The sequence below is a fragment of the Megalops cyprinoides genome, chromosome 20, assembly GCF_013368585.1.
Source record: "Megalops cyprinoides isolate fMegCyp1 chromosome 20, fMegCyp1.pri, whole genome shotgun sequence".
In the NCBI taxonomy this organism is placed as follows: domain Eukaryota; kingdom Metazoa; phylum Chordata; class Actinopteri; order Elopiformes; family Megalopidae; genus Megalops; species Megalops cyprinoides.
In genome coordinates this window covers 687,229-700,513 of record NC_050602.1, presented here as the reverse complement: position 1 = coordinate 700,513, position 13,285 = coordinate 687,229, and the positions used below count along the sequence as shown (strand labels likewise).

At 39.7% G+C, this 13,285-nt stretch overlaps 1 protein-coding gene across 6 annotated transcripts in view; it reads left to right on the top strand.

The window, feature by feature from the left end:
• Positions 1 to 13,285, top strand: part of LOC118795877 (carboxyl-terminal PDZ ligand of neuronal nitric oxide synthase protein-like) — a 121,874-nt gene that overhangs the window by 40,339 nt on the left and 68,250 nt on the right. For 5 of the 6 annotated variants that reach the window (XM_036554636.1, XM_036554639.1, XM_036554638.1 and 2 more), the window contains one exon: positions 11,320 to 11,412. In XM_036554636.1, the coding sequence (XP_036410529.1) occupies positions 11,320 to 11,412 (93 nt within the window). Of the gene's footprint in view, positions 1 to 6,933; positions 6,989 to 11,319; positions 11,413 to 13,285 lie in introns of those variants that run through there. The other variant, XM_036554641.1, reaches the window with a different exon arrangement.

Here is a 13,285-nt window from a genome sequence, read left to right as displayed (position 1 = left end):
AACACTTCTAACAACTCTAACACAATTCCACCTCCACGCACTTTCTACCTCGCACTTCTCTCTCCTGTCGCTACTTGTTTGTCTCCTCTGCCTGTCTATCCTTGTGTTTTCATCTCGTTTACCTCTGTTTTCTACTTTCCTTGACTTATTTAGCTGAGTTTAGTTGTTTAGGTTGCAATTAAAGCTTACCCTAAGTCTCCTACACTACCGTAACTTGTTTGCTGTTCATCACTTTGTATAAAAGCGTCTGCCAAATGACCTAAATGTAAATGTAGCTGATTTGTCACACACTCTTCACCACGCAACATTAGTTAAAATACCACCCAGAGACGTAGGGTCTTTGCATGCATATCGTCTTACTAACCCCCGGTACCTTCTTTTAATCCGCACAGAATAACCCCACGGTTATCAATCGTCTGAACATATCCTGTACCAGACAGACGTTGTTTGCTCACACATGCACATAGGCAACTCGATCTCGCCGCCACACGCATGTTCCTTTCTTCTCTTTGAACACGTGTGTTCAGCAAGCATGCACAGCACACGTGCACGCACGGCACACAGAACAAAGGAACACACACCCTGTGACACGCTCACACACTTGCGTAAGACATTCACTCAAATCTACACATAAGTGTCAATACATATACATGTTTCACTCATTGTACATATGACACGTGTGCCTTACTATTTTGATGTTATATCTGAATAAATGCATTATTTTTCCAAGGTTGTCTGTTGTAATATTACACATGGAATGAATATCGCCAATCTCTGCTGATCAGAATTCTAAATGCCTTCACCTCTTAGTTGAATTATCAGTGTTATTTGTTTAGTTAGCTAAATAGATGATATTGTGATTTGATTAACTATTGATGTGGTAATTTCAATTATAATTATTAATTAAGTTATTAACTGAAGTTCCAAATTAATAGTTTAGTATATTTTATGAGACTGATATACGAAACGAAATTGAGACTGATATTTTATTTTAACCATTATGGTATACGCCATATTCTGTATGGCGCCTCTGTGTGTTTAATTTAATTATCTCCTACATAATTGGTACCTCATGTAAGGATATTCCTTACATGTAAGTGGTACCCCCCTCTAACATCATTGGCATTATTGCCTACATAATTGGTGCCCTCTCTGAGGAAGACTAACAGCACCAACAATGGTAACCAATCAAACACTCCATCTGACACTAGACCTGTGACTAGGGATGTGCAGAAAGCCCAGTATTTGTATCTGTATTTGTTGAGGCAGCAAAATTATCTATATTTGTATTTGTATTCGAATAAAAGTGGAAATAGGTGTAACAGTCCTGTTTTTGTTTTATTACACTTCTAATTTTAGGATATTAAAGTGTTAATATACATGTTCTATCTCAATCCATGTCAAGTAGGGTTGGGCCGATGCCATCGTCCATCACCGATGGCTGACAGACATCACAATGATGAGCCAGCACAAACTATAATTCCAGTGTCTCTGCTATAATGTAGAAAAATATATTTATTACTTATTTGCGGGGATTTCCCGGGGATCAGCTTGAGCCGTAGAACTGATGAATAGGGTATGTATTTCAAGGAGTGTCGGCCAGGGTGGGTTTATTCTAACTATTATATTAGCTCCTGATTTAAAGGAAAAACATCTCATTTAACCACACTATACTGCCCAGTGAAAGTATGATTTAATTTAGGCGCATAAAAATTATTTTTAAATCTACCTGGTTTGCACTTTTATCAGTAGTGAGGGAACCATGATTGCAAATCAGTCAGAGTAGCACTGTAGTAGAGGTGGTTTTGAGCCGTTGGGAGTGGAAAGGAAAGACAGGAAGTACACACGCAGTACCCTGAAATTCCATCTAAAAAATAAAATTTTGGAGCTAGACACTATGAGTAATAGTAATTATGATGTTGATGGGAACACAGAGACGTGGCTTGGTGCAGGGGTTGGGGATGAGTATGACGTAGAGGGAAACAAGCTGCTAAGAAAAGATAGAACCAATAGAAGAGGAGGGGGTGTAGCTCTCTATGTAAAGTATAATCTTAATATTCAGGAAATTGCAGGAATGGAGCCCCTTGGTGTTAGTGAAGACATATGATTAAAATATTGGGGGAAAATGTAAGGGGTCTGAATGTCGGAATATGTTACAGGCCACAACAGTGTTAACAGTATGCTCTTTGATAATATTAAGCTAGCACGTCAGGAGGGTGAGACTATAGTAATGGGGGACTTCAATCACCTTTCAATTAATTGGGAAGCTGTGTCAGGTCAAGGTAAATGTGAGGAAGAGTTTTTAGATGTTGTAAATGACTACTTTTTGATACAGTCTGTTACTCAACCTACAAGAGAGAACACAGTTCTAGATCTGGTTCTGTGTAATAATCCTATTATAATTTGCAGTACTGAGGTAGGGGAGCCACTCGGGACAGGTGACCATAGTGCAATTACATTTTTTTTGGCAAGGTAAGTCCCCATTCTCCAGTGCTAGAGTTTTCAACTTTAGACAAGCTGTCTTTATTAAGGTGCATAATTATACAAGGACTACTGGGTACCTCTTCTAAATGGCAAAACTGTGAAAGAAATGTGGTGCATATTCAAAACGATTATTCTGGATGTACAGCGTAAATCCATTCCGCAAGTGAGAAAAGGGAAGCTGAAAAAGAAGCATCCACAGTGGATGAATATGTCGTTACGGGACATTTTGAAACAAAAAAGGAAATTATTTAGAATATACAAGTTGGACAGCTCAGAGAGTAATAAGATCAAGTTAAGAAAAAAATAAGGGAAGCTAAAAGGCGTTTTGAAAGACATTGCACTAGATGCAAAGAGCAATTCTAAATGCTTTTTTCAATACTACAGTCGTAAAAGGATAGTTAAGGATGAGATAAGAGGTATAAAAAATAAGGATGGAGTTATGGTTTATGAAAACAAAGCTATTGCTGATACCCTAAATAGTTACTTTGTGGAGAGTTTCACTAGTGAAGTGTTTTCGCATATGCCTTCAGGTTGCATTCAGTTCTCTGAGTCTTATGGAGGAAATTGATTTAAATGATGCAGAAGTACTAGATAAACTCCAAAAACAAATAAGGCAGCAGGCCCCGATGGAATATATCCAAGAGTTCTCAGGGAAGTAGCAGAAGTGGTTTACAAGCCTCAGTTATTTTAGTTAGTTATTTTTAAACAATCTCTCAAAACTGGAGAAATACCAGATGAATGGAAACATGGCAGTGTAGTACCTATCTACAAGAAAGGTGACTGGACTGATCCAGGAAATTATAGGCCCGTCGGCTTAACTTGTATCTCATGTAAATTACTGGAATCCATCATTAGGGAAAATTTGGAATTATTCCTTGAACAAAATGGTATCTTAAATGATAGCCAGCATGGTTTTCGCAGAGGGAGGTGTCGGGGAAGTGAGAATTTAATAAAAATTAAATTTATTGAACCCAGCGGTCTTAACCCAGCGGTCTTAGAAATTAATACCCTTGTTTATCATTTGGCACTCTGAATACCAAACACAAATAACACCAATTACTGAAACTCCTCACATAATTAAAAGGATTGATTTAATTTAATAATTATTGTTAAAGATATTAATTATCAATTAAATCGCCGAATTTGGATCTGGTGGATCAGCCTTTGTCAGAATTATACAATCACAACTGGAATAAATTAAAAAGGTTTATTAAGAAGTTACACTAAGATAAGACAAAATTCAGAGTCTGGGCTATAGACCTGGTCCACTACCTTAACAGACACTAAATTACATAAAGGACATTAACAAAACAAGAACATGGATAGATCACAGAATGGATGAATGAATGCGTGAAGAGAAAATTACCCAAGCCAATTGTTTACCTCTCCCAAGAAAGAAGACGGGAACCACTCACAATAGCAGAAAAACTCCAAAAGGAAAAATCCAGAAAGTTGCAGGAGAAACTGAGTCACGGACTGGATGACTGAACGGATGACTGAGCTTCTATCTGAGCATAAGGCTGAACATCAAGGCTGAGTGTACGCAAAAACTGAGCATGAGCAAAAACTGAGCAGAGACCTGTTCTAGGCCTGACTTAAGAAGCAGCTCTCTCCACCTGCCTGACCCACGCATTATTAATTTTATGCTGGGGGAGTGCCTGGAAGTTTCCTCAGTACTTAATCTTGTGTTGTAGATCCAAACATCTGGAAATACCAGATATATTTTTGAGATTATCATTTTTGAATTCAGCTCTTCATGAGCATCGCAATGACACCAAACATTAATAGGCATGGGCTGAGAGGAGCGGGTTGGCTGAGAGGAACTGGTAAAATGGTGGTTTTGCTGCTATATTGAAAAATACACATTATCACATGGCATTGGGTTTTCCAACATTTTTCCCATGACATGAGGGTACAATTAACTGTGGGGTATAAAAGGGTAAGTGATCCGACCATGTCAATACACACAAACACACACACAGGAAGGGGAGAAGGCAACCCTCTGCAGTTGTGGTCTAGCTGGATGTTACTGTTTTTAAGAAGTAATTTTGGCTAAAAAAGACAGTGTTCTTTAATATTATATTAGAAGTATTTGGCACCTGAACCTCTTTCGGATTAAACCAAACATGACTGCAGCTACCGTTTAGCCAAGGATTCTACATCTGAGGGGCAGATTAATGCTTACCAATACACAAGGCAGGTGTACCACGCCCTAAATCCAAAACAGCAATCATTAGTTTGAGATTTTAAGGTATCTGATTGAGTTCTAGGTAACTTCTTGCAATTCTTAAAGCAATGGCTGCTTATCTTAAGTAGGTATGTGACCTGAGGTCACTAATTTAGGGGATTTATGATGGTAGGCCATTCGCCCTCTTGCCTGCTATGTGTGTGTATTTGTTGACTTATCTTATATGCCATTTGGTCTGGTCCTGAGTAATGAATGGAACCATAAAAACCCATACCAGGGCAAAGAACCATAAAATGCCTGGTACTCTCCCGACAGAGGTCATGCTTAACCAACCGCCTGGACGTTTTTGAGGAAGCTACAGTGTGTTTAGACTCAAACAAAGATTTTGATATTATCTATTTGGACTTTCAAAAGGCATTCGACAAAGAACCGCATGAGAGGCTCATAGTGAAAATGAAATCTGCAGGAATTACAGGAGCTATCACTGAGTGGGTCTGAAGTTGGTTGTCTGATAGAAAGCAGACTGTAACTGTGGGAGGAATTGTATCAGAGCAGGGTCCTGTACGAAGTGGAGTCCCGCAGGGATTTGTGTTGGGGCCTTTGCTATTCCTTATATACATAAATGATCTGGATGCAGAGGCTAGTCGTAAAATAGTAAAATTTGCGGATGATACAAAACTAGGGGGTCTAGCCAACAGTATAGAATCAACTAAGGTAATACAGGAATATCTAAACAGCATCTAAAAGTGGGCAGATACCTGGCAGATGACATTCAATTTAGCTAAATGTAAAGTCTTGCTTGTGGGAAATAAGAACCTTATACAAGACTACTTCATGCAGGGGAAAAAACTAGAAATTGCTCAATTTGAAAAAGACTTGAGAGTAATAGTTGACCCAAGCTTAACAGGATGTAGGCAGTGTGCTGTAGCAGTAAAAAAGGCCAACAGGATTTTGGGATATATAGTATTGATTATACATGTAAAGAGGTTATACTGAAATTATACAAAGCTTTAGTCAGACCTCACTTGGAATATTGTGTGCAGTTCTGGGCACCGCACTATAAGAAAGATATTGAGGCTCTTGGAAAAAGTTCAAGGATGGGCAACTAAATTAGTTCCTGGCATGAAATATAAAAGCTACGAGGAAAGACTCAAGTTACTTAACCTATTTAGACTTAGCAAGAGGAGACTTAAGGGTGATCTAATAGAGGTTTTTAAATTTATAGAAGGACTCAATGTCAAGAACTCAAGGTTAACTATAATAGTTCTTTTTAGGGTGAGTTCACTCTGTAGACAAGGAGACATAAATGGAAACTAGTGAAGAGTAAGTTCCGCACTGATGTAAGGAAGTACTATTTTACACAAGGAGTTATCAATACATGGAATAGGTTGCCAGGTCATGTAGTCTGGACTTGAACACAGCAAGGGTCTCTCCTTGCTGTGTTCAAGTCCAGACTTGATGCAGTTTTGGATTCTCTGAATTGTAATGGCGAGCTTAGTTGGGCCGAATGGCCTGTTCTCGTCATAATATGTTCTTATGTTCTTAAATGCAGATATTGTAGTGTTATCAGAAACTTGGCTTAAGAAATCTGTATCAAATAATTGGATTTATATTGATGGCTATACGGTTTATAGAACCGATCGTGCGAGTAAAGGAGGAGGTGCTATTTATGTGAACTCCAAGTGTTACGGACAGGCCATTTCCTTTGAGATCTAAAATCACCCTAAAGAGTGCCAGGAGATCTTATTAGTCCCCAAATGAGCCTGTTATTATTGATGTACGTTTTGTCAGATTTATTTAAGTAAATTTCATTTTTAGTATTAGTGGGTCCCTAAAACACTTCGGCTTGATTGGTACAATATGAAAGGAGGGTTGGCGTTGTTTAATTAGTGAGTGGTTTGACCCTGTGACCCGGGGCGGTACGTGGAATGAGGCTATTTCCGGTGAGGTTGCGCATGCACCGGTGTGGCTGCCACTGTGGATCCATGTGGACTGCTGAAGCTGGCCTCCCACTGGAAAACTGAATACCCTACTGCTGTTTATGACCGATCACTCTACCGCGACGTTGTTTTGCGCGATTTCCTTTTCTTTGTGTTAAGTCCTGGGAAGGCGACCAACCAAAGAGCATCAACAGGCATAGCACAACTGAAGTTAACGGGGACCTTTTAGACATTAAACTGAATGACGCAAACACAAGAAAGCCAGCGAACGCTACTCTCTTTGCTACGCCAGGGTCGGGCTGTCCGTCGCAGGGCGACAGGTGCGGGCTGGCCACGGAAAGGGTGAAGCTTTGGCGTCCGTGTCCCGAAATTCTAGGTAACGTCAATCTTTCATTTCTTTCTGTTGCATTTAAGCAAGCCGAATGTGTACTAGCTGCACGCCGCCCTGAGAGGTTCCGGGGATAGTTTTGATAACCCTTTAAGACAACGGTATTGCCTGGCGTATCTGTAGGAAGGTAGACCGCCAATGCTGACAGGCTTGCAATATCCCTGCTCAGGGAGGGCGTGACACAAGTTCATCACCTCTGTAACGCTATCGCTCACAAAAGCGAAACATTTCGAGTTACTTGCTGTTAAAGTGAGCGTGACAAAGAACTCACACATTACTATAGTCGGCTGTTACAGACCACCTTCTGCTTTGGGAGAGGCCCTTCTCTCTCTGTCAGAGCTTCTGCACACGACAAATACATCCTCTTAGGTGGTCTAAATTGGGATTGGCTTATGTCTGGTTCAGATTCTTTTAAAGATCTATGTGACTCATTGAATCTCGCACAATTAATTAATGAGCCCACAAGACCAAACTCCAAGGCCCAGATAAATCTATGCTATTGGACCTCATGCTGACGAATACCCCTCATAAATATACAGCTACCGGAATTTTTGGAATGATGTCAGTGATCATTGTACAATTGCTTGCGTTAGAAAGACCAAACTGCCCAAAGCCAAGCCACGTTACATTTTTAAAAGATATTTTAAACATTTTAATGAGCAGGCATTCTTACATGACTTGTTCCATAATATTGACAGAGTAAATCTGATTCCAGATGTCGACTCTACCTGGGGCTACTACTGAAAAGGAGTTTATGTACGTCTGTGATAGACATGCCCCCCTTTAAGAAATTTAGAATTAGTGGGAAGGACAATCCCTGGTTCTTTGAAAAGTTAACTAAATTAATCAGACAGAAAGATGAATCTTGGGCTATTGCTAGATGCACAAAAGCACCTGCTGACTGGAACTCCTTTCGGGCTCTAAGAAACAAGTGTACAAGGCTGATCAGGAAGTCTAAATCAGATTTCTACCTGAAAGCAATCACAGAGAACCTTAATAACCCCGCTAAGTTCTGGAAATTAATTAAAACAGTTTCACCTAATGTCTGTCCTGTTCTTACAAACCATATAATGATTGATTCTAATGAAGTGAAGGACAAAGTCGAAATTGTAGAGGTTCTTAATAAACACTTTATATCTTTTGGTGACGTGGCACGGCCATCTAATGCACGCCCTGTTAAAGTGAGCACTGATACAGGGCCTCATGTGAATGATTTCTTTAATTTTGAGACCATTTCTTACGATGAGGTCTACAATGCTTTAAAAAATATAAACCCTAAAAAGTTTACAGGCCCAGACAATCTGGATCCTTACCTTTTAAAGATAGCAGCTCCTATTATTTCTGACCCAGTCGCTCATATTTTTGATAAAATTATGTTGTTAAAAGGTGGAGACCCTTCAAATGTAAATAATTACGTCCTCTCTCTAAGCTTCCTATATTGGCCAAAGTCCTTGAATCTTTAGTGAATGCTCAGCTTAAGAATTACCTACTTAAAAACAACATTCTGAGTGGGGTGCAGTCTGGCTTTAGATCAGGACACAGCACTATTACTGCAGCCATGGCAGTGACAAGCAACATCATAAATGCACTTGATAAAAAACAGCACTGTGCTGCTTATTTGTTGACCTATCAAAGGCATTTGATTCAGTTGACCATCAGCTGTTGTTAGCTAGACTTCATAATATTGGCTTATGTGAAGGGGCTGTAAACTGGTTTAAAAATTATTTTACAGACAGAACACAGTGTGTTGTTGCTGAGAATTATCAGTCAAGTTTTCTCAAGATATCTAGAGGTGTACCCCAGGATTCAATTTTAGCTCCTGTTTTATTCTCCATTTTTATCAATGACCTAGGCAATGGGATGTATCAAGCTAAATTGCACCTGTATGCAGATGATACAGTCATCTACACAATTGCTCCTTCTCTGACTAAAGTCATTGAAGAGCTCCAGACTGCATTTCTGTCACTACTGACCTTGTTACATGGTCTCAGGCTAGTCCTGAATGCGCCCAAAACAAAATTCATGACTTTCACCAGAGCTTGTTCTCAGCCAGAGTCTTTTAGCATTGTTACTTTGCAAGGTATGTCCATTGAAAAGGTTCCGGTTTATAAATACCGTAAAACTTCCAATAATAGCCGAGTCTCCAATAAACGCAGGCCACTTATAATCACTGGTATGCGTGACCTTTTCAATGAAATAAATGCCAACCTCAAATAAACACCGGGGGAAATTATATTTATTTTTTGTGACTATATAAAACAAAAGAGCAGTGGGTTAAAATGCAAGAATAAATTAAAATATTCTGCCTATTGAAGTTTTATCACAGCAGAGAATAAAGTAGGCTAATTTTAACATTACGGCATAGCACTGACAGCTGAAATGTTAAATGGAATTTGGTTTTTGTAAATTAAATCATTTTGCAAGCATAATTTTAGCCAGTGTGTTTCCTATTTCTTTTGTTGGGGATGCTTTAGGCCTATTTCTTAATGACTTTGCAGCACAAACAAATAATTTTTTACATTAGGCTAAATGAGGTTGTTTTAGTGAATTCAATTTGCCTTATGTGTGTTCACCTGTTCACAAATTAGATTAAACATAAATGTACAAAACAAGCTGTCTTTCGGATCATGGTAGCCTAAATTCACAGTGATACAGAGTGTGCTCTCCCATCATAGGTTGCAATGACAATGTTTAACTTACTTTATTAGTGATTCCTATTTGAGTTGCTACCAAAGAGCGCTGTATGTTTGTTAAGTAGGCTACTTGGGGGGGAAAAAAAATGTGGTGAATTTTCCTGGTCAGTTCAGCTACCAATAACTTTCAGAAGCCTGAGGGCTTTAGGTGAAATAAATGCAGGTCTCTTATTATCGCTGTCTCCAATAAATGCCGGTAAAGTTAAGTAATTAAAGCAAATAAATGCCTAGGCGTTTATTGGAAGTTTTACAGTACCTGGGTATTTGGTTAGATGAGAAACTGTCCTACAAAACCCATATTGACAATCTCGTGAGGTAACTTAAACTTGGTTTTTATTTTCGTAATAAGGCTTGTTTTACATCTGAGGCTCGGAAGAAGCTTGTTCAATCCATATTTCTTCCTATAATTGATTATGGAGACATAATATATATGCATGCAGCCTCCTCTGTGCTGCAGAGGCTGGATTCAGTCTATCATGCATCCCTGCACTTTGTTACGAATGCGAAGTCACTCACACATCATTGCACGTTATACGAATTAGTGGGCTGGACATCGCTGTCCTTGCATAGACAGCTACACTGGTATGTATTCTTATATAAAGGCCTGTTGGGTAAACTACCCCTTTACCTCGTACCTGTAGTATTTTCTCTTTCGCCGCTAACAGTTACTTAACAAGATCTGCTAGGTGGTTACTACTTTGAGTCCCCAGGGCTGTTACAGAATTAGGCAAGACTGCTTTTTCTTATTGTGCACCAGAGGCATGGAATAGTCTACAAAGTATGCTACATTTAGACGTATTAGTGCCCCTCGGTGATTTTCAGCCCATCTTGCTTCAAGATGCTGTGCAGGAGGAGTGTAAATGTTTTTTGTAGTCTGGATTGGTTAATTGATGGTATGTTGCTGTATATTTTAATGCTGTAATGTCTTATTTGTAATGTAATGTCATGTAACTGTTCTAATATTCTCTGCTGTCCTTTTGGCCAGGTCACCCTTGTAAAAGAGACTTTATGTCTCAACAGGTTTTTTCCTGGTTAAATATAGGTTTAAAAAATAAAAAAATACCCCACAGCTCGTCAGGACTGGAGAGTCTGCTCATTTCTGCACCCATACTGACTTACATCTGACGTGTCAGTCTCTTGCTTGTATCCACGCACTTAAATGGGATGCAGATTTACTAAACTCCCACTTACTTACACACAATGTCATTTTTACAGAGTTGCCTTGAGTGCATTGTTGAATAATCACTCATTTACTCAATTACTCATAGTTAAATCAATTATTGCTGAAAACATTATTTTTTTATGAGAAGGAAAAATAGAGGTTATAGACACACACTTTGATCTTGGCACACACATAGTGCTAAAGCAGTGCCATGTCTTAATATGCCAAAATATGTCCCTTTTCTAGAGTAGTGTGTTGAGTTATTTTAGATTAAGTCCAGACAAAAGCAGTGCAGGAAGATGCCACATAAATACTATGTTTTGATAGAAGTATTATTTTTTGTTTGTTGGGTATATCTTCCAGTACATTACTTTGGTAGCAGTATGCATATTTGTGCTTGTTGGGTAGCTGTTCCAGTACACGTCATTGGTAATGAAATAGCTGCTGTGTGTTTTTCCCCCTAGTATGAATTCAAAGTGAAGAACATCAAGAAAAAGAAGGTCAACATAATTGTGTCTGTGGATGGCGTCAAGGTGGTGTTACGGAAGAAGAAGAAGGTGAGTCTTTGTTGTTTGTGTTGGAGAAATACCTCCCCCACCCCCAACAACTTGAAGACCCACCTCCTCTCTCCTCACACGCCTGTGGCATTACCCCGCAACTTTACCTCCAAGAATTTGCTGGTAATTCACCAGCTATGGTAACTCAGCAAACTAGACTGTAAATCCAGTTCCTTTAAAGAATTTACATTCATTTTTTGCAGTTCCCTTTCACAGCAAACATGAAGCAAAGTATACAGTATGTGTGATGTTTGTGTCAAGAGCAATGCAGTTGAGCATAGTGGTGCTACACTATGAAGAAACGTTAAAAATGTTCCCATGATTGCTGTAGATGGGTTTAAACAGAGGAGCTGGAATACCTAAGGGTTTTTTATGGCTGCCTCCCTGAAACAGTTCTTACTGCAGAAAGGTATGCCAATAAGTATGCCAATCCTCCATGCAGATTCCAAGGACTTCCCACCTTTTCTTGGATTTTATTTGGCCCCCAACATTATTAATCATCATAAGAAATAAGTTTAGGCAGTATAGCTATAGCTAACTATCTCTGGACTCAAAGTAGCAGGTATTTGGACGTATCCACAATGTCAACGAAAGAGTGGAAAGCAATATACAGGCAAGCAGAAAAGAGTACGAAACAGATGTTTGTATTCTTCCGGTTTCACGCCAGTTGCATAATAGAAAGATAGAAAGATAGAAACGCCGTGGATTCTCCAGAAAATGACCTGCTCTATTCACACATGGACTTGATCCAACATTAGACGGGCTTTGTACTAGGGAGCTGGCAGAGTGAAGTCCGTCTCATGTCCAGTCTGACTGATTTGGACATTTGCGATCTCACATACAGCTCCTCCGGGTAATGGCTAGATAAGTTCCGGCTTTCAGTGCATGTCTGAAAGGGACTAATGAGTTCCTTTCTGGCCATCCATTACACCGATCAAAGGAAGGGGACCCCCTCTGTCTGGTCTTCCCCAAACCACAGGCCTTTACCAACCTCTGCCAAAGGAAGGCATGTAAGGAGGGAATGGGATGCAAGATTAGGCCAGGCTATGGAATGCCTTGGATAGTATATTCAGTTATTTATTCTCTAATTCATTTTAGCCCCTCTGCAGGTTTCAGTGTAACCCTTGCTACTAATGGGGCCCAGCATACAGGCCTTGACCAGACTGTGACTGACTTGACTTTGGCCCCCCAATAGAGTGTGGCTGCAGGCTCCACTGGTGGAACATGTCCTACGCCTGGAGGTGGCAGTCAGTGGACGTGGAAGTGACGTAACGTGACGTGTTTTTTTTCCGTGTTTTTCATTGGTCAGTCGTGTTCTGAGGCTTGAGGCTCTCAGTTTGCCTCGTAAGAGCCGATATTGTCAATGTTTTTAATCGGAGCTGAAGAGTAATTGTGCTTCATTTCCATTGATAGCCTGACTAGCCATGTCATGTCTCATGTAGTTGCTGGCTAGACATGAAGGATAGTCTCCAATGTTTTTATCGGTTAATTTGGGAAAAAGGAGCATAGTCGCTAGCCTAGCAATGGCTATCAAGTAGTTGCTTCGCTTGCCTTATGCATTTGTAAGGTCGTGTTGTTGCATTATTATTATTGTCATCGCTATTGTGCTTACAACTCCTTCCATTTTAAAACATCATCAGCTAACAAGCCGACTAACTGTGTGCTTTTGTTAAAGTTACACTTCATATATGGTGTTCCCCCCCAGCATTGTTGATGCTATTGAAATGTCGGTCTGTACTGGAATTGTAGACTCTTAAACCAGCATTTTCAAAAACCACGAGCAGAATTCGGCTTTATTAAATTGCAGCGGAACTGTCTGTGTAAAAAAGGGCCGCATGTCTTTGACTTTGTCTTTGTCTGTTTGCACACCACC